We start from the raw sequence: 22,085 nt of genomic DNA, 5'->3' as shown, positions 1-22,085 counted from the left end.
TGACCAGAAAGGATCGTCTGAGAAATGACTATGTGAGGGGAAGTGAAAGTTATGAACTTAGAAGCGAAGATACAGGAGGCAAGTTGAGATGGTTTGGTCATGTGATGAGGAGGGAGGATGAATATGTGAGAAGAAAGGTCATGCAGATGGATGTGCAGGGGAGGAGGAAGCGCTGGCGGCCAAAGAAGAGATGGAGGGTGCTGGTGGAAGAGGACTTGAGGATGAAGAACTTGGATGTGGTTACAGCCCAAGACAGGAGAATGTGGAGGAGACTCACCAAAAACAGTGACCCCACTTAAGTGGGACAAGCTGCAGAAGAAGATAACTTAACAAACAGGTTTCCTAAGACAGCCATCATCACATTTGCTTCTTGAGTGAAACTTAATTTATATCATGAAGTAATGAACACTGCCAATGTTGAGCAAAACTTAATCAGGACAGAAAGAATTAACTCTATGGAAGATTTAAATTCTTAAAATAACATAATTTAGTAAATTCTCACTATACAAACTCAGAGAAACAGAAAATTGCTATGTTATAGTTGAAGATAAAGATCTAAGGTGCATGGCTAAACAGTTAATGAAATATTCTTGACCACAGAAATCTGGCCATTGTGCAACAACATCAGTGACTGTTATGAGTCTGGTCACTTGCCTTTGAAAGTGTCGAAAAGAATAGCGAATGAACTTGTGAGTTCCTCACAGAGAAAATCCTGCTCAGTATTAAAGAAGAATGGCCATGAGTTTGTAAAAATGGAAACACCTGTCAAATTTCACATAAGACTTTGACCCTTGCGGTGAAAGTCTTATGCTCCAATTTGTCAAGTTTTGAAGAATGCTATTTATAAGAAACACATGACTTTCTTCTTTAGATTAAATATTCTGTCTTCATTTCACCCATTGATAGGAACAAACGCAGGATTAAGTAAACACACAGTAGTCAATGCTGGATTTTTCTTTCTCCAAACTTGAACTACTGTTATTCCTTGCAACAAAAATATTTCAGGCCTTCTTCTAGATTACCTTCTAACACCAAATGGAAGAAACAACTACTTTCCGATAAATCTAGAGGTCTCTGATAACTATAACGAAAATTAATTTTATGGAGCAAAATTTTAAAACACCTTCAGCAAATAAACAAAAATATGTTTCTGCATGGTTGTGAAATATCAGCGATAAAACTGATTGAAGGTTTGTTATAGTGAATTTCTTTTGGTTTTGGTATACTATTTGTGCAACATTTCTGAAGATAAAACAATATGTAGTTTAAAATTAATGACTTTATTTAAATCAACAATTTCAGCGCATAAAAATGTATAGCTTCATCAGTTAGAAAAAGAGTACAAGTGGGACTGTGTTGCATAATATACATCCAAATAGAACAGCAGGAAGAATTTTGCTGAAAAATGCTACCTGTGCATACACTAAAAAAAAAAAATCAATAGAAGTATATGCTGTGTGTGTGCACGCACGCACGCACACACGCACGCACACACACACACACACACACACACACCAACCACTACCTATGCAGTTCTTTTTATAGATGCAGTTGACTCTCACCATAATTGATATAGTCTACAGGCTTGTTAGACACATAACGACCACTGAAATAGAAACCTTTATGCAGATGCATGTAAACATCACTTATGCAGCATACATGCAAAATATTTGGTCACATGCATCACTGCATGTTCTAGGCAACTGTTTAAAAATGCTGCTGGTCAATAATTGGAAATGGTGTTGATCAAAATGGAAAAAACAAAGGATCTTTCGGCATTTGATAAAGGGCTTATTATGGGTGCCTATCTGGCTGCAGCCAGATGGTAGTGGTTCTTTTAAAGGAAGACCACAATTTCAGTCAGCAGCATGTGAAAAAATACTAATTCTGAAAATTCTAGCAGCAGGAAAAAGTTTGATTGTTATAATTTAAGACCATCTACTAAAATAAAAAAAAGTCCTTATTTTATGAAATAAAATTAATAGCAAGGAAAGGAAGTTTTTAATTTGAAAATGGAAATATATATATATATATATATATATATATTCTTGGTGGGGGGGGGGACATTGTGCAGAATATGGTGAGTTTCATTCAGATATATAATAGTTTTATTTTTTTTATTGGGTAACTTATGTATTAAGCAGTTTTAATAAAAGAATTAGAAAGAAATGGAGTTAAACATATTTCGGACACCCTTCTATTGAAGGTTGTCAGAAATTCCATTTACCACACTATAATAGTTTCTTTAATACGGTTGTGAAATTTGATTTAGAGTTATAATTATATTCACTTGTCTTTGTCTCCATAGAGTGAAGAAAGAATTAATGTTTTAAAATCATTTGTAAAACATTGTAGTTATTAAAATGAAGTGTAACTTTAGTTTATGTTGTAGTCTTGCGAACTTTGAAATTTTCATAATGCCAGTGGAGATGACACGTGGAATTGAAAATATACATAGTTCAAGTACTGCACTACATTTCAGCCAACACCAGCAGTTTGAAGCTAGCATGTATACACAGATGGAAGAAGAGTGTGGAAAGTGAAGAAAAGATGGCTGGGTTAACCATACCTTCTTCTTCTTCCCTCTCTTACCTTGCGGTGTCAAGGGTTTTTCTACTCATTTAACCACAACCGTACACAAGGAATGAGGTGGTTAGCCCTATGCCTCCTAATGTATCCTATGTCTGTAGAAACATTGAGTTCTCAAGGCTGGTTTGCCTGCTTATGGGACGAAAAAACCGCAGATAAACAGGGGAGTAAAACCCTGCAGTCCATGCCCAAGACTGGCTAACTTGCTATGTCTGAGAGAGAAAGAGATCCTAAACTATTCACATCAGCAGCGTAACCCTATCCCAGGACACTCATTTCCCAGGAATATGGTTGCGAAGCACATATCGACTTGGCTAACCATGTGGATGTAACCATACCTGAAGAGAGACAAAGTTATAGGAATGTATTCAGAGACCTCTAGATTTATCGGAAAGTAGTTATTTCTTTCATTTGGTGTTAGAAGGTAATCTAGAACAAGGCCTGAAATATTTTTGTTGCAAGGAATAACAGTAGTTCAAGTTTGGAGAAAGCAAAATCCAGTACTAGCTTTGACTACTGTGTGTTTACTTAATCCTGTATTTGTTCCTATCAATGGGTGAAATGAAGACAGAATATTTTATCTAAAGAAGAAAGTCGTGTTTTTTGTAAATAGCATTCTTCATAACTTGATGAATAGGAATGTAAGACTTTCTCCACAAGGGGGCCACCTGTGCCTTTGTGAAATTTGACATCACCTGCCAGAGAATGGCTAATTTATAAGGGTGGTCGAAAGGTTCTAGGCCTTACAATAAAAAAACAAATTTATAATTTCAAAATTATTTTTATTTTTCAACATAATCTCCCTTAAGACTAATGCATTTATTCCAGCGCTGCTCAAGCACTAGTATCCCATCCCTGTAGTGGTTCTCAGTAAGATCTGCAAAATACCCCTCTACAGTTGCAATCACCTCTTGATTCAAAGAAAAACGCTGACCAGCGAGGAAGAGTTTTAGTTTTGGGAGTCAAATCTGGGGAATAGAGTGGATGTTCCAACAATTCATAGTGCAGATCCCTTAATTTTCCCTTTTCCAAAACACCTTTGTGGGCAGGTGCATTGTCCTAATGAAAGATGATTTTTTTTTTTCTGCAAACCGATTCTTTTCTGACGAATTTTTTCATCTAGTCTGGTTAAAAGATTGAAATAATATTCCCCAATTATTGTTTTACCCTTTTCAAGATAATTAATAAACAAAATGCATTTAATATCCCAAAACACTGATGCATGACCTTTCCTGCTGATGGAACAGACTTTGTCATCACCTGCCAGAGATTGACTAATTTATAAGGGTGGTCTGAAAAGTTCTCAGCAAAAGTTCTTACAATGAAAAAACGAATTTATAATTTCAAAATTATTTTTATTTTTCAACATAATCTCCTTAAGACAAATACATTTATTCCAGCGATGCTCCAGTGCTAGTATCCCGTCGCTGCAGTGGTTCTCAGTGAAATACCCCTCTACAGCTGCAATCACCTCTTGATTCAAAGAAAAACTGGCTTCTGTACACTGTTTTAACTGCTGTTTGGATTCTGGTGTGTAATGGTGAATCTAAGTCTCATCCTTAGTAATAAATGAATGCACAAAATCATTTTTATTTTTGTTCAAATGCTCCAAGCACTGTTCAGAGATTTTCATGCAAGTGTGTTTTTGATCTGCTGTGAGCAAGCACAACACCCATCTTGTGCAAAGCTTTCTCATATGCAGTTCTTCATGCAAAATATATCCTACACATTCTTTTGATGTGCCTATAGTCTCAGCAATTTCACGTACTTTGACTCGCCGGTCATCCAATACCATATTGCACTTTGACTCGCCAATCATCCAATAGCATACACTTTTTGGAAGTCCTTAACATGGATCATCTTTAAGGCTGGTACGGCCATGTTTAAACTTGGCAGCCCATTTCTTAATTGTTGAAAATGAAGAAGAAGACTGTCCATAAACTTTTATGAACTTCGAATGAATTTCTTTTGCCATTAAACCTTCTTTTACAAAGAATTTTATAACTGGGCGATACTCAATTTTATCCATTTCAAGGGATACAGACAACAGTTTTGATTCAAGCAGCTGTATAAAACAAATTACTTGATAGAATGACTTGCAATTTCACATTGATGCTTATGACAGATGTACCAACTTAGAATAAAAAATCTTGCAGATAATGTTACCATCTATGGTCGAGGCTAAGAACTTTTCAGAACACTCTTGTATAATGTTTTTGACCACTTTTGACCTTCTCTGGCTAAAGGTTTCCTTGCCCTATTTAATAACTTTCATCTCTTTCATTTATCATTCTCCAAATACTAATCACTCAGATCTCTTCACATTCCTTTCCATGAAACGTCACCAACTGCGATCAAAATAGTGGTCATCTTTCTTCTTGGGCGATCTCAACACCCACAATACAAACTGGTTCCCCTACTCCAACACCACTGGCCTAGCAGGAAGAGAAGTCATTGATGTAAGTAATGACCTAATACAAATTGTACATCTACCCACTTGAATACCTGATAACTTGCTTCACTCGCCAAATACTCTGGATTTCTTTTTGACTAGTTCTCCTTCTAAATACACTGTAGAAGTCACATTGCCTCTCGGCAACTCAAACCAAAATCTTGTACAAGATTCTGGTTTGGTCTCCTTTCCCACAGAATGTCCTCTCCTCACTGCACTCCCAATCTTGTGTCCTCTGGAATAATCCTGTAAACAAGTTACAGGATTATTCTTAGTGTATGAAGATTTTCATTCCCCCCCCCATCCAACCCATAATCCTCACCCACTTTCCAAGCCTTGGTTCAACTGAAAACATATCAAAGCAATCATAGAAAAAAAAAATTCAGCTTATTGCATTTGGCTTGCATCTAGAACCTACAACTTCACATGCTATCAATATCAAAGCATGTAACATATGCAAATTAGTCATCAACAGATCCAAATCCAACTTAATAAAGGCCACAAGCAGGAAACTCGCATCCTGTTTGAAATGGAAGTCATGGCTTCTGGTTGCTTGCTAAGGCCATTGGATGCAATTTTTGCTCTCCTCCTCTTCCAGCAACCAAGGGAAATCACCTCCTACCATACCAGAATCCAAGCACCATATGCCTCCTACAGTTTTTCAACAAAATGTCATCAGAAAATTACTAAATAATACTAAGATGTTGGAAGTTTTTTTCCACTTGATTAGACTATAATAAATTTAATTTAATCTTTATCCAAGTGTTTGGGATAAATTATGGGAGATACTAAGACAACGAGTTGTCTTAGTATCTCCCATAATGCAAAGCACATCTTGCTGACATGTATAATGCTATGCATTAAGGGAAGGGCCACTACCCAGACCGGTTTTGACCTTTATTGAGGTCTCATCAGTGGGAACCAGAACAGGGTCTGACTCCCACTGATAAGATCCATCTTGACTGCTCTCATCTCGACATCTTGACGAGATCCCATCTTGACTACTGTGCACTGATCTGGGATGAGGAAGAGGAAAGGATCCAGAGGCAAGTAACCAAGATGATAGCAGGTCTATGGAATGAACCTTATGAGGATAGATTGAAGATTTGTAGGTTATAGAAACTGGTTGACAAACAGAAAAGAGGTGATATTACTGATCTGGTCACCTGGATTTCTTAGGGATCAAGAAGTGGTGGAAGATGATCCCAAGTTAAGAGACCAAGGTGGTTAATGGTCTGTGGAATGCTCTGTAATAGACTGAGAGTCTGTTGACTGCTAAAGTTGGTTGATAGTTAGAAAAGAAGAGATACGATAGAAATATCATTATTATTATATGGGTATGTCTATTGAGTTAGATGATTCATTGCAGGAGGTGCATGCTAACCTTTATACAGACATAATACCTCATACCTATCATATCTCTCCTTAAACTCATTCATTGTCAGGGCACTTGCAGTTGCTTCTGGCAATACATTCACCATTCTCTCCAAGCAGAAAGTCTGGTCTACATACCCTTACTAACAACACATACACAACTTCCAGTGGTGACCCCTAGTTGTCTCTCTCTCTATCTGTCACATATTGAACAATTTCTTATGTATAATTTTTATAAAATCTCTTTAGTAACGTGTAAGTTTCTTTTATGTCCCCCTCCTTTCTGCCTATCCATTGGCATTTTCAACTTGCACATGCTCAATCTACCATAGGGCAGATTGAGCATGTGTGACCTGTCACCAGCTTGGTTATACTTGTCTCTGGATTCTCTCCACCACCAATAATAAATGCACAAGGAAATATTCCAGAATTCTCTAGAAAAGATCAGAACAAGGAGAGTCATCCTTAAGAGTGTTCATCAAGGATGTGAAGACTAGATATTTCACTTGGAAAGTGATTAATGAGTGGAATAGATTGCCAGAATCTGTTGGGAATATGTTGTCTGTCAATGAGCTCAAGAAGAGTATGACAGTTATTGTGTGGATAGGATAGGTCTGCTGCAATGAGGTCCCAGACACCATGGAGTTACTTGTTCTGTAATAATAAGTGAATGTAATTAAAATTAAAGAGATTTGTTTGATAATTTGGGAGAGCTAATATTCTTTTAAAATTTAATTTTAGATACTGGAAAGAAATTAATATTCATGGTATTTGGAAAAACAGCCAATAACCATATAATTATATGCTGTAAATGAGACATTATATTGTACAGAGTAATAATTATGTTCTAAATCTTTTCTCAGAATTGAAGAAGGCATGATTGACTGCTGGCCTCATGTAAAGTCTGGTGTAAGAAAAGAGTGCAAGCTATGCTATCCATTCTTAATTGTATTTGACAAGAAATTATACTCTTGTTTGATCCTTTGCCCAAGTGTAAGCAAACTTAAAAATGGAGTTGTGGAGCTACTTCTCACACAAACTCTGTTTGCTTAGCTTGGGTAAAGGGTTGAACAAGAAAATAATTTGTAAAACATAATTTATTTTATAACTAAGTGAAAAAACTTTCTACAAATATCTCCACACTTATTCATCATCTATATGGATCACATTATGAAAGAAAGTGGCATTAAACCAGATATTCAAATTGGAAATATTCAATTCAGCTACTTTCTTTAAGGAGATGATGTTATACTGTTAAATAAATCCGGTACAAACTTTCAGAAATCTTAAACCTAAACTTATCAATAAGTACATCAGCTATTTAGACAGTCTTCAGTTTAGGTGAAAAATTAAATTTGGAAACAGATAACAGAATAAACTGATGGGAAGCGAAACAAAGTTATGGAGTAATAGAGAAATTAACCATAGCACTAATTAACCATAACATTAGCAGTATACCAAGATAGTGTTCGATCCAATCTTAACTTAGTGATCTGAGAGTTGGATCTAAAAAAATAAAAATAAATAAAAAACTGATTAATGATTAGAAACCACAAATATCAGAGTTCTGAGAAGAATTAGGAATTAGAATAGATGACATCACTTTAAGAATCATGAAAAATGTAGATATTAGGAAGGACCTCATTAGCATTCAGGAATGTGTGCGAGTAAAACTAATGTAAGGTGATATGGTTACTTAAAGAAAATGGGGAAAGAAACAGAAACCACGATGGTAGGAATCAATACATCAATCCACCTAGATCTCTGATGAATATTTACATCGACTGATGATGATAAAGTCCCTCAGAAGACTAAAATGTTAGATACAATCATCTTGAAGATCTGACAGATTAATTTGAATAAATTAATAATAGTAAAATAAAGTTAATAGGAAGCTAAAAACTTAATCATGTAGTATTCTCATAAACATAATACCCTACATGTAACCCCCCCCCCCGAGGGTACATATCAGGAATTTTATGATTCTACTGAAGTTATGTGGATGCATTCATATGAATGAATTTAAGAGTAATTTAGGAAGAAAAGAGCATAATGTCTTCATCTTGACAGTAAAAATCAGTAAAAGAAAATCTAAACATACCTTACAATTTTATGGCCATCAAAAGAATGTTTGCTTTTGAATCTACAATATCAACACATTTAAAGTTTCAAAGGCACCCTGTTTTGCCTCTGGCTATATATAAGTTAAAAAATGGAATGTAAGATGATGATAATGAAAATATGGACTGAGCTATGAAGTGTATAGTGTATGAAAACATGAGAGCATCTCTCATTTAATGCAGAAATTTTATCCTTGCAGTTCTACATAAATAATAAAGTGATGGCATTTGCTTCAAACTTTCAATCTCTAAAAATATATGGAAAAAAAATTGTTATAGACTGATGCAAATTAATTGCTTTTAATTAGTATCATTTATGATTTAATATTTTTGTCAGATAATTTCTTGTATATATAAAAGTTTATGCAACTTACCTTTACACTCTGTAGGTTCATCAGGATCTACAATGAATCCAGTAGTGCATTTGCACACACGAGAATATCTAGTTACCGGCAAACATATATGAGAACAATTTCCTTTATTAAGTGAACAAGCATTGGTACCTAAAAAAAGTGGCATTCAAATATCTTCAACTGTGTATGATTCAAAGATACTTTATTTTATAAATATATATTTACACTATCATAATTACTCAGTTTACAAAATATTGTCTGAGAATAAATATTATGTTGGCAAAATACTAAATAACAAGATCTAAGACTCTTTCCCCTACCAGGACTGTGGAAAAGTGATTGAACTCTTGAACAAATGTAATAATGAGAATGTAATGAATATGACTGATCTTTCCAATCCAGGCATACACCATTCCCCATAACACTTGCTGGATAGTGAAAGAACACTTATGGTCATAGCTGTAGAGGTTTATTGACACAACACAATCATAATCATGCTGAAGAAATGTCAATCTTCCTCACATTGCAATGTATTATTATTATTTTTATACATGTATCTCCATGAAGTCAGAAGACTAATTGTAGGACTCCATTATTCACACATACTAGCCATCATATTCACCAATTCTATTAATTCACCACCTTATACCCTCTAAATGTGACATTTAGAAGGTATATGGTGTATCATATTGTATATATGGGCAAATAAGTTTGCAGTGGTGAAACTGGTTTCTGGTGAGAACACGGACATGTAGATAAAATTCTATCTAATAAGCGTTTGACATAATCACATCTTTTTATTCCACACATACACACACACACACACACAAGAGGTGCAACAAGCTATAGGACATCAGTGCCATGTGTGAGGTGCAGATGAAGGTGAGAAAGAAGAAACCTATTGATATTCTTCTTAAAGAACTGTAGGTTGAAATTGTTGAGAAACATCATGGGGGAAGACTGTTCCACAGGTAGATAAAATAAATGAGCAAGAGGAAAGGCAGGTTCGATGAGTTTGAGGTTGTACTATAAAGCGATGTTGAACAGCAGCTGCTCTTGTTTTAACAGGCCTAATAGCAAATCAAGGAATGATGTTTACTAATTCACTGGAGCAGTGACCATAAGAAGAGACACAGAGCTGAAACATCGTCTGTCAGATAGAGGTTGAAGTGAGACTATGTGAATAGGATCATCTATGAGCCAAACTGCTCTCCTCTTGACAGCATCAAAAAATGTTAAGGAGGTTTTAGGTACCATATCTCAAATGGAATTCTAAGGATGGGTGGATTTGAGATTTGCATAGAAGCTGGGTTGAGTGGGTGTAAAATAGCTTCATGAGCAGAAAAGAATGCCTAGTTTTTAGAAGCTGAGGAAGCTACTGAAGTGTCCAAGAGAGGTTGGAGGTAAATCTCAGTCCAGAGAGAGTTCATTCTGTCTTGATGCCTGTATTACTGAGGATGAAGAAAGATGAGCTGAGATCCCTTTTGCAAGATAAAAGGCAGGAGTGTGATTTGGAAACACTGAAGGTCACTAGGTTATCCTTACCCACATGAAGGATGGAGAGATCAGTGTTTATGGCACTGGTTGCAGATGATCTTGATGTAAGGAATGTATGGGAAACACATGATTTATCGAAGGAACAGGACGAGTGGTGAATGCTATCATCTGGAAAGCTATGGACAGGATCTGTAGTGATTGAGGATAGGCCATTTATGTATAAGAGAAAGGGTAGGCAGGAGAACAAAGCATTGAGATAATCCTTTATTGATGGCAAAGATCGATGAGAGGGTGCCATTACACCATGACACACAGGGAATGACCAGAGAAAAAGTCAGCTAACCAGTTACAGAGGTTAGTAAGCAGACTGAAGAAAGCCAGTTTGCAAAGCAGACCTTGATGCCACACACGATCGAAAGCCTTGAAATTGTCAAGTGCAATGGCATATGTTTCTCTGAAACGTATGCTATTTGCAGATTAAGATGCAGGTTAAGATATCAACCATGGATCTGGATTAAGGGAATCCATACTGGTAGTCACTGATTGACTAGTGAGCTTCTAGGTAGTGAAGAAGTTGACCACTGATAACTTTTTCCACTATTTTGGTGAGGATTGAGGTGATGGCAATTGGTGAGTAGTGGGATGTTAACTTTTGTCTCACTTTTTTTGGAATGGGATGTATTTTTTTATTATTATTACCCAAGACTCCCATGGAGTCAAAGACTCATCTAGGAAGTCCTTTTATCAAACACACAGCTCATCATACCGTGCTTTAAGCACACTCAAATTCTCTGCAGACACCACACACTCAGGCAAGGCATTCCCATCATTCACAACTCTGCATGAAAAAAACCTGCTTCTCACTCCCCTACTCACCCGTCTTATACAGCTTCCAGGTGAGAACCTCTGGTTCTCCCCTGATCTCCCACTATTTTCAGTAGAACCTCTCCAGCATTGATCCTATAACAACCCCTTAATAACTTGTAGGTCTCTATCATATCTCCCCTCCTCCTCCTCCTCCTGTCCACCATCTTCTCAATCTTTCCTCATACTCGACATTCCAGAGGTTAGAAACTGCTTAGCCAGTCACCTCTGGACTCTCCAGCATCTCTTCATCCTTCTGAAAACCAGGTGACCAAATCTGGGCACAATAGTCCATGTGTGGCCTAATCAAAGCCTTAGACAATGGAACAAGAATCTCCCTACTTCTACAAGTCAGTGTCCTCCGCATCATTCCCAGAAGCCTTTGTCTCGTCTTCACAATTTTGGCTATGTGTTCCCTGAATTTCAGATCCTTATCCACTATCATCCCCAGATCTCTTATTTCCTCCACCTCCGACAATATATCCTCACCAAGCATAAATTCTGCATCCTATTTTTGTTTTCAAAATTTTAAAACCTTACATTTTGAACTCATATCCCCATTCCCATGCCCAATTATTCAATTTATTCAAGTCTTCTTGTAAGGTCACAACATCTTCTCTACTCTTCATGGTTCATCCCAACTTTGCATCATCTGGAAAAATGCTAGTTTGCATGTATATGTTTTTTGCACATTGGATATATTAGTTTAGTTTTTGCATGTTGGAGATTAGTTCCCATGAGATAGCATGGGTGCCATTTCCTGGAGGTGATTGGCATTCTTCCTCTATACAGGAGATAGAGGAAGAATGATGCTAGGAAGTTTTTTGGGTGCTGTAACAATGGCTTTTGCAAGGACCACAAGGCGAGACTACTGTTTGGACAAGAGACAAATTTTCTGCTAGTGGCTTGTATGAAGTTAGATTTGGATTTGCTGATAGTTGGTTTACATTTATTACATGCTTCTGCATAGGCTGAGTATGAAGCTCGAGTTTTTGATGCAGGCCACCTGCATGCAGTAAGCTATTTTTTTTTTTCTTTGAATGCTTTCATACATCTTCTGTTGAACCAAGATTTTGGGATGGAATGAGGGGATGAATGTCTTCGTGCCACTGAGGATGATTTCTGTGACTCATTCAGTGCAGGTGTCTGGATCATAAGAGTTTAAGCAATAGTCATGCCATATCCCACATTGTACCTTTTCAGTGCCACAGAACACAAGGTTTGGGAGTATGGTCAGAGGAGGGGCGTTCTGTGAGAATGAAAACTTTCTCAAGACTGTGGTCTGAGTTGCCGAGAGGAGAGGTAACTTCTATAGTGTGTTTGGAAGGAAAATTAGTTAAAAAAGAATCAAGGTTATTGATAGAGCGGAGGGGATTATCTACAATTCGGGTAGGTAGTCACACAATTTGCATTAGATTTTTGCTTATATCAAAAACTTCCACATCACATCCAGCTAGATCTGTAGTGTTGTAGAAGGGGAGCCAGTTGAAGTTACAGACATTCAGGTCACTAGGATGAATGTCTTTTGTTTGACTTTATGGTTTCTGTAGCTGAATTGTAGATGGTCAAGTTTCATGAAGAAGATGGTGAAAAGCTCTTTATAGTTTTCAGAGTTTGGAGACTAGCTGGTGCAGAAGATTAATGTTGCTAAGTGGGGTAAGGAAATCTTCAGCCAGAGAATGTCAAAAGCAGGGGATTCTAAATTTTGGCATTCTCTGGCAGGCAATGTTAGAACATACAACAATACAGGTACCAATTTTGTGACAAAATAAATCATGAAGAGTATAATTTGAAGGTGAAGTGTGGTTGATGTAGTTGTAATTTAGGTTTTTGTTAAGAGAAGTAGGTCTGCTTTGGATGTGGTGATAAACATCGGTTATGTTAAAGCAACAGTCCTGGAATTTAAGAAATCATGGTGAATGTCAGTAACAATATCCTTATAGAATACAAAGAAAAATGTAAATAGCTTAAGCAATATGTGAAAGTAGTTAAACAAAATCAGACTGAAAAGAGGGGATATCCTGGATGTCTGGAGTAATTACTTTGAAGGACTATTAACACATTCACGTTGGAGTGACCGTGAAAGCAATATGTGAAAGTAGTTAAACAAAATCAGACTGAAAAGAGAGGATATCCTGAATGTCTGGAGTAATTACTTCGAAAGACTATTAACACGTTCACGTTATGGTGACCATGCTCTCTAGCCATCACTCTATCTGATGGGTCAAGAGAAAACATTTTTTCTCTTGCATGCATTTCAACATATGCACTACGTATCATGGCAGTTCTTTAATTGTAATTAAATCTGCATAGAAGGGAGGAACAATGTGATTACTTTAGGATATATTAGAAAAATGAATAATGAAGGAGAATGCTAAGTATTTGGTTGGTGTATTTTAATTACTCAAAGGTGTTAAATATATGAACCATCATTAATAAGCCATGTGAGAATGGAAAATGTAAAGGAAAGAAAGTGTGAATAGATATACTTTCATTACTGGCAAACAAATTATTAATAATTAACAATTTGTTTGCCAGTAATGAAAGTATTACTGGCAATAATGATATTACATGTCTGTCCTACAAGTTGCTGGGTGGAGTGAATCGCATATGATTCTATAAATTCTAGACATGCATAAGTGAATTTGATCATCAAATTCCTGCCATGTACCCTCAAGAGGTGTACAGGATGGTACTACATGAAAAAAATTACATGATTACTAACTTCTTATCTACAATGTTCCTCCAAATCGATCTGTTACTTGTCAAGACTCTGACATTATCAGATCTTATATTTCTATTGTCTAAGGCACTTTGTACCATATCAATCCACCTATATCTTGGTCTTCCTCTGGGTCGTTTTGCTCCCAACCTGGCAGAGAACACTTGTTTTGCTAATCTTTCCTCGCCCATTCTGTTTAAGTGACCATACCACCTGAGATTAGCTCTGCTAACGCATTCCTGGATGCTGACAATGTCAAGTTCTTTTCTAATATCCTCGTTTTTTTATGATAATGCCATTGATGCCATCTCTTCATGTCCTAATCTTTCTCAGAACTCTCATATCTGCAACTCAAATAATTGACTAAGTATTGTTTGATATAATGCCCCATCGACACCATATAACTGCAGCATATAGAATAGCTTCTCTCTTGGCACCTTGTCATATGCCTTTTCCAAATCGACAAAACTTAAATACAGATTTTTGTTATATTCCCATGCTTTCTCGACTATTTGTCGTAAAGTGAAGATCTGATCCTGACAGCCTTTATTTGGCCTGAATCCAGCTCGTTCTTCACCCAGCTTTTCTTCCACAATTCTTCCCAATCATTTCTCAAGTATACTTGCATAGATCTTGCCAGGAACACTCAGTAGGGAAATAACTCTGTAATTCTCACATTCAGTTTTATTTCCCATTTTATATATGGGTAATATGAGAGCTCTACTCCTATCATTGCGAATTCATCCCTCTGTCCAGGCTTTCTGAACTATGCAGTGCAGCCACCGTAAGACTTTTATACCACCATACTTCAGCATTTCTGGTCGAATATCATCTACTCCTGCTGCCTTTCCACATTTTAAGCCTTTGATGACTTTTTCTACTTCACATATGGATATGTATTCCTGACTGAATGCTGGTCAGTGTTTTTTACCACTGTGCTGTCATCACTGCTTGTTTCATTTAGCAGTTTTTCAAAGTAATTACTCCATACTTCAAGGATATCTTTTTCTTCGGTTTTCATGTCACCTTTATCATCTCTAACTCCTTTTACAGCACTCTTTCCTCCATTCCTAAGCTTCTTCAACAACCTCCAGAATATTTTGCCACCTTCTTGATATTTATTTTCTATATTCTTGCCAAAGTCCTCCCATGACTTTTGTTTAGCTAGTTTTACACAGTGTTTAGCATTCTTGCTTTTCTCTCTGTATTCTCTAAGAGTACAAGCTGACTTATTTGCCAGGAACTTTTGATATACTTTCTTCTTTTCCTTCACTGCCTCTTTAACTTCCTGTGCCCCCATGGAGTTCTAATTTTTCTATCCTTGCAGACAACTTCACCACATGCCTCTCTAGCTGAATCAATCAGGGCTTTCTTCAAGGCTTGCCACTGAATCTCCAAGGTTTGATTCCTGTTCTCAAACTCTTTCATTTTTTCTTCAATAATCTTTGTGTATTTTAGTCTACAGTTCACATCTGAGAGCTGCTCAACTTTTATTCGCTTTAAAACTTTCTTACATGTTTTTCTTTTCAATATGAAATTCAATTTTATCCTATGCTTGTTATGTGTAGTTATTTCTGTTTCAATTATATTTCACTTCATTTTCTAAGAATTTTCTTTTGTTTACTGAGGATCAGTATACATTTTACGCAGTAATAAGATACATAATTTCTGTCACCATATCGAAATTATGGTGACAGAAATTATACACCTACACCCTTTCGCAAATCCTACATTCATTACTTTTTGGGATACACAGCTTATCACAGGATACCAAAGTTGGCATTTTGACCCAGAAGATGGGGTATTAGTCTGAACATTTTACTTTCTAGCTAGGAGCTGGTGCAGGCTACCATCAATCCCAGAAACGTAATCCAAAAACATATCTACCTCAACTCTTAAAACAGCAGGCCTGGCACTAGCCTTCCTTGTTGCTGAGTATTGTTCAGCAGTTTGAAGCCCAAGTCACCACACAACTCTTGTGGACATACAACTTAACATAACATGAACCATCTCTGGTAGCTTACGATCTACTCTGGTTACCAGTTTCTCCCACACCACTCCTCCATACTTCAGAAGAAAAGAAGCCATCATCAAAGAAATAAAGAAAATCAGAAATAACATGTATCTTCATATACATCAAAATGTCTCTTCACCTCTAACACACTTCTTTGCCACCAGGTCACCATATGGCTTGTGGAATTACCAGATGATGGTCCCAGGACTGGTAAAGAAGATGCTGGAGCAAACTACAAACAAGTACCTGATCACAGATCCAACTATCAAACTACTAGGATTCAATCCACCTTGCCTCTGGAGTCAGCTAAACAGATTTAGGACAGGACAAGGCTACTGTGCTCATTTATTACATATTTGGAGAATTTCACAGTCATCCTTTTGCATGTGTGGTGCTGTGCAAACTATTCATTGTATCACTTATGACTGTCCCATAAACACCCCCCCTTTCCTAGATGCCTAAGGATCTTGCATTTACTTCCACCACTGACCGAACCGAACTGTCAGTCCGTATAAAGTTTTGCTCAATAATTTCTCCATATGCTAAATAAATAAATTACTTTTTTTTTTGTTTGTCAGCAGCTCTTCTGTTTTTATCAATGTCAATAAAAGATATCTTACATATGCTAGTATTTTGTTGTGGATCATTCACTTTGTATGATACATAAAAGAATTCATATTTATTCAGGAATAGATAAATTTTTACTACATCTGTTGTTTCCAAGGAATGGAATAAAAATGCTCCTATACCGTGAAAAACATTCCAACCTCTACAGCTGCTATACTGCAGAAGCAAGAAAAACAAGTAGCTTTGTTTATCCCTAAATACAGTACAGAAACATTTACAATCTAGGTACTATATTTAGCAACAATTAATGTAATAAGAGACAACTTGAATGATGTTCATAATGGAAAAACACTCCCTCTGCCACAGACTCTACACAGCATGCATGCAAGAAAAAAAAATTATTGTAGCACTAAACATAGCAACTAACTAAACACATTTAACTTAACATCCTCTTTCAAATTTCAAACTTTCAGTTCCAGAAAATACGTATAACAGCTGTTTATAATGCAGTCATTGGATACAGAGAAAGCATGCAATTTATGTAAAGCCAAAAAGATTGATATGAATAAAAATATACATATATTTTTATTCATATAAAAATCTCAAATGTAATTCAAACTGATTTCAAGTTATATATATATATATATATATATATATATATATATATAACTTGAAATCAGTTTGAATTACATTTGAGATATTTGATATAAGCAGCAACAAAACAGTGGTAGAAAATAGACAGAGGAATACAGTTAAGAGCTTTAACACTGGAGTGAGAAAAAGTGCCCAGAAATACAGTTATGCAAAATTCAAGGTGATTGGAGGAGCTCTTTTAGTACTCCATCTAAAAAATAATAATAATCACATTGTTTTATTTAAATATGAGAAATACAGAGGAATTTCTCACCAGAGTGTTCCATTTAGGATGTAAGCAATCATAATTGAGAATACGCTAAGAATAATTGTGGAAGAGCATCTCAGTGAAGAAAGCAAGATTCCAGCCAAATAGAGATTTCTAGAATCAGATTTGTCTCCTAAGATAAATAGTTGAGAAATCATGGGAATATAACAAAGATTTGTATTTAGGTTTTGTAGATATGAAAAGGGCATACTGTGAGGTTCAAAAAGAAATGGTGTTCAAAAATGCTACAATTATATGGTTAAATCGGACATTATAATGAGCAATGCACAATTTACATTTAAATCAGAAGTGAGGAAGTACAGGAAACTTTCATGTAAAACCTGTTGCAAAGGCAAGGATGCACCTTATTTCCACTATTATTCATCATCGATATGAATACGTTATGAAAATACGTTATGAAAGAAAGTGGCCTGAAACTGACATCAAAATAAGAGATATTAATCACAGCTCTTTACTTTATCAGATGATGTTATGCTCCTAAGTAAACCAAATACAAGTCATCAGAATTCTTTAACTAAATTAAATATCTGCTAACAAATTCAGCATAAAAGTCAGCAATAAAAAGGAAAACCTAGAAGAAGACTGCTGGACTGGTTGGCCGAGTGGTTAGTGTACTCACTTTCTAACCAATAGGTTGTAGGTGTGGATGTTTGTGATTTGTCTGTAGGTGGCAGATGAATTTCATCGCCTAATGTGACACTGTCTGCTTATTGCAGGCCTACAGTGGCTTGAAAAAGTTCCATGTTTGGTCTGTACAGCAGGGTTTCTGGACTATGTAAAAATATAAATAAAAAATTACTAACAATATATAAAATTTATAAAAGTGAAAAAAAAAATGCTCACCTCATTCACAGTACAAAACGTACTTTAGGTTTACAATAACTTTTCGTAGGTGGGATCTAACATAAAAAACAAATAAAAGATAGGCAAAAAAACATTATCACGAGAGCACCATCTCAATGAAAAACCTATAGAAACACTGAAATATTTCAGCAATCTAGGTAGTGTTTTAAGTGGCAAAATAGCAACATAATATTTGAAGGAGACAAGTGAATAAGAAAATCTGGTATGCTGAGAGCCAAATGGATATAAGACAGTGCTAAACCCAGTTTTAATTTATGATCCTGAGAGCTGTTGATCAAAGACTACAAACTACATTATTGTTCCTTTACAACATAACATGCCAAGGTTATCATACAAGTTAAACTCAAAAAATATTCAATATGTTGAATCAATATATTCAATATTTAAAATCAATTGAAAAATGTCAGTAATTATGCTTTATTAAATCATGATATGAAATTAACCAATCCATATTCATTAGGACTAGAGTAGAAGATAAGTATATGTTTTACTGTGTTTGAGGATATAACCTATCATATAATGGTGATTAAAATCACACTAGATCAATTATGCAATCTTTGTCAATCCTAAAATATTCAATAATAACATCCTGCATTCATTCATTTTATATGCAATCCTCTCATTTTAAATGAAGACTATAAAACAGACCATTTCTAAATCACTTAGGGAATTGAACAACGTATCATCCACGGAGATAGTATCTCCGTGGATGATGTTGATTCCCGTAGACAGGCTTATACGTTAGTTATGCATTTCTAAATCACTTAGGGAATTGAACAACGTAGATCCAAATATAAATTAAATTATACTTTAATAAATATCTCCGATATTTCGGCAACGTCACGTTGCCATTTTCAAAAGGAACTTACAAAAAAGGTACGTGCATGCAGGCACTACAACACAGTAACCGAGAATGAAGATATGAAGCTATCGTTCTCCTAGAAGTCCTGATGGTACCCTCTAGCAGGCTAAGTAGGTGTTCTTGGTCGTTGGGCTGAAGGTCTGCTGATGTATGCCTCCCAAATTTGGGGCAGTCGCATACAACCAAATTTGTTGAAGTTTGGGGAGTTTCTTAGGGCTGAGGCTGATTCCATAAATAGTCTTTCGAATTTGTATTTGCTACGGTGTATTACTGCAGCTTTCTTCCACCGTATTCTGTGGCGTGTATCCAGAGCATGGTCTGCAAGACCAGAATGGCTGTACTTGTGAAATCGGATGTAGTATTTGTGTTCAGAAATTCTGATATTCGCTGTCCTGCCTGTTTGGCCAAAGTACGACAGTTTACAACTGCAAGACACCTGGTATACACCAGGTAGGTCTAGGGGAAGTGGTTGGTCTTTGGTGGAGCAGATAAGGGATGCCAATTTTCTGTAAGGCCATTAACAGGAGGTGAGGTCGTGTTTTTTGAAAATTTTGGTAATTTCTTCCGAGGTGCCTCGGATGTAGGGAATGGTGATGGATTTAGAGTAATCTTTGTTGTGGAGGGGGGCTGTGGTTTGTAGGTTTTAATATTTTTTGGATTTTTTTTTTTTTTTTTTTTGGGGGGGGGGGTAGCCATTGGCTGAGAAAGTGTTGAGGATATGATTTAGTTCAGTGTTTAGGGCCATGTCGTTAGAACAGATTAGTTTAGCTCTGTTGTATAATGTTTTCACCACTCCATATTGTTGTGAGGGGGGGGGGGGTTGTTGGTGAATGTATCTGCCTGTATGGGAGGGTTTTCTATAAACTGAGAAAACCAAGGGTTCCATCAGGCTGGTGGGTGACTAGTGTGTCTAGGAAAGGGAGGCTGTTGTTTTCCTCTTTTTCCAGGGTGAACTTGATTCTGGAGTGTTGGTTGTTTAAGTGTGTAAGGAAGGAGAGGAGTGTTTCAGAGCCATGTGGCCAAATAGCGAACACATCATCAACGTAGCAGAGCCATATGGTTGGTTTTTGTGGGGCAGAGGCTAAGGCTTTTTCTTCAAAAGTCTCCATAAAGAAATTGGCCAAGGGTGGGGAGAGTGGCGAGCCCATGGCTGTCCCCTCTATTTGTTTGTAGAATTTTCCCTGCCAAACGAAATAGCCTGAGTTCATTGTGAACTGAAATAGGGCTGAGATATCGGGAGAAAATTTAGCCTGGATTAGCTCTAAGGTTTCCTTGAGTGGGACATTTGTGAATAAGGAGGAGACGCCAAAGCTGACCATTATGTCAGTATGTTGGAGTGTAAGGTTTTCTATGATGGCTTAGAAGTGGGCTGAGTTTTTTATGTGTGATAGTGTGTTGCCAGTATAGTGTGTGAGCTCTTTGGCCAAATGTTTAGCTAATTTGTATGTGGGGGAATCAATGCCATCCACTATGGGATAATGGCACATTTTCTTTATGTATTTTTGGGAGTCCGTAAATATGGGGTGGTATAGAGTTAAATGGCTTTAATCTGTTGGTAACTTCTACAGGCCAAGAAGTGACTCTATTAAGGAGACTGTGAAGTTTTCTGATTTGTGAGTTGAGTTGGTGGATTATATTCGATAGGGAGGTAAGTAGCCTGATCTAATAGAAGAGCATTAAGCTTACCTTTGTAGTCCTTTTGGTTAAGTACTACAGTTGCATTTCCCTTATCCGCTTTGATGATAACTGATTCTTTATTATTCTTCATTTACTGTAGAGCTTTAAATTCCTTGTTGGATATGTTGGTTTTTGGTGGTCTTGCTTTGGATAGGACACAAGCTACATCCAGTCTTACACTGTTGGTGATTTGATGTGGAAGGTGGCGAATTCCCCTTTTGATCTGGATCATACTATCCTCACTGGGTATTTTTCTGGGAGCAATGGCAAAGTTGTGGCCAAGTGCAAGCGCGTTGAGTGCTTCAGGCTGACTGAAGAAAGGTTGATTACGGTGTTGGTAGCAAGTTTTGGATTGGCAGTAGAATTCTTTTTTAATTTTTCGAATTTTTTCATCTGCCGGCCTTGTATTTTTTTCAAATTCTTTGTCTGCAGTGGTACACGAGACGTCATGTAAAATAGACCACAGTTCGTGATTTAAAGTGCATGAAAGTTCATCTTTGAAAGCACGAATAGCTTCATTAATTTCCACTAAGAGGAACCGCATGGCGGTAATATGTTCGCGAAGCAACGCATAGCTAGCACGGTTATATATACGGAGAGCTTTTTGCGAGACAAAATGGTGCTTGAATTTTACACAGTTCGGATTACTTTATTATCCCAGCAGCTTTTCAGGAAAGTTAGACGATTTAATTGTCTAGACAGAGTCTACGAGAAAACAGACCATTACATGCCTTTTATGCATATCTGAATAAAAAATAATAATTTACATAACTATTACCATTTTGAATTAAAGCATCGTATATTTTGAGAGCAAGAACATCATCTGTGTTATTTCTCAGCACTGAATGCTCTGAGCCATTTTCTTTGTTGACGACATGAATGCATCCATCACCCTGAGTGGCAAAAAGTAGCTTCTCGTTATAAACAACCAAAGCTGAAGGTTGATTAAGTAAAGATGACTCTATGGGAATTGTGTCCACCATGTAAGAATCAAGATCTAAACTTTGTATAGTGGAGCTGCCAAGATTTACCCAGTATAGTTTGTTTGGTACTGTGTAAAAATCTATGCTTAGACCTGAAAAAGAAAATACATTATAATTAAAATTAACCAATGATGACATAAGTTCAAATATTTGCTATGAAATTTTTTTTTTATTCCAGAAGAAAAGTTGTTTGCTTTTTTCATTACCTAAGTGTTTACATGACAG

At 36.5% G+C, this 22,085-nt stretch overlaps 1 protein-coding gene across 1 annotated transcript in view; it reads right to left on the bottom strand.

The window, feature by feature from the left end:
- LRP1 (LDL receptor protein 1) overlaps positions 1–22,085 on the bottom strand; it is a 1,646,373-nt gene that overhangs the window by 1,037,839 nt on the left and 586,449 nt on the right. The window contains exons 36-37 of the mRNA XM_090402369.1: positions 21,656–21,952; positions 8,910–9,038 (exon numbers count right to left, since the gene is read on the bottom strand). Coding sequence (XP_090258495.1) covers positions 8,910–9,038; positions 21,656–21,952 — 426 coding nt within the window. The remainder of the gene's footprint in view (positions 1–8,909; positions 9,039–21,655; positions 21,953–22,085) is intronic.

This window comes from Typopeltis vanoorti, chromosome 2, assembly GCF_054136105.1.
Source record: "Typopeltis vanoorti isolate ZY-2024b chromosome 2, IOZ_Tvanoo_1.0, whole genome shotgun sequence".
Lineage (NCBI taxonomy): Eukaryota > Metazoa > Arthropoda > Arachnida > Uropygi > Thelyphonidae > Typopeltis > Typopeltis vanoorti.
This window is presented reverse-complemented; position numbering and strand designations above follow the sequence as displayed.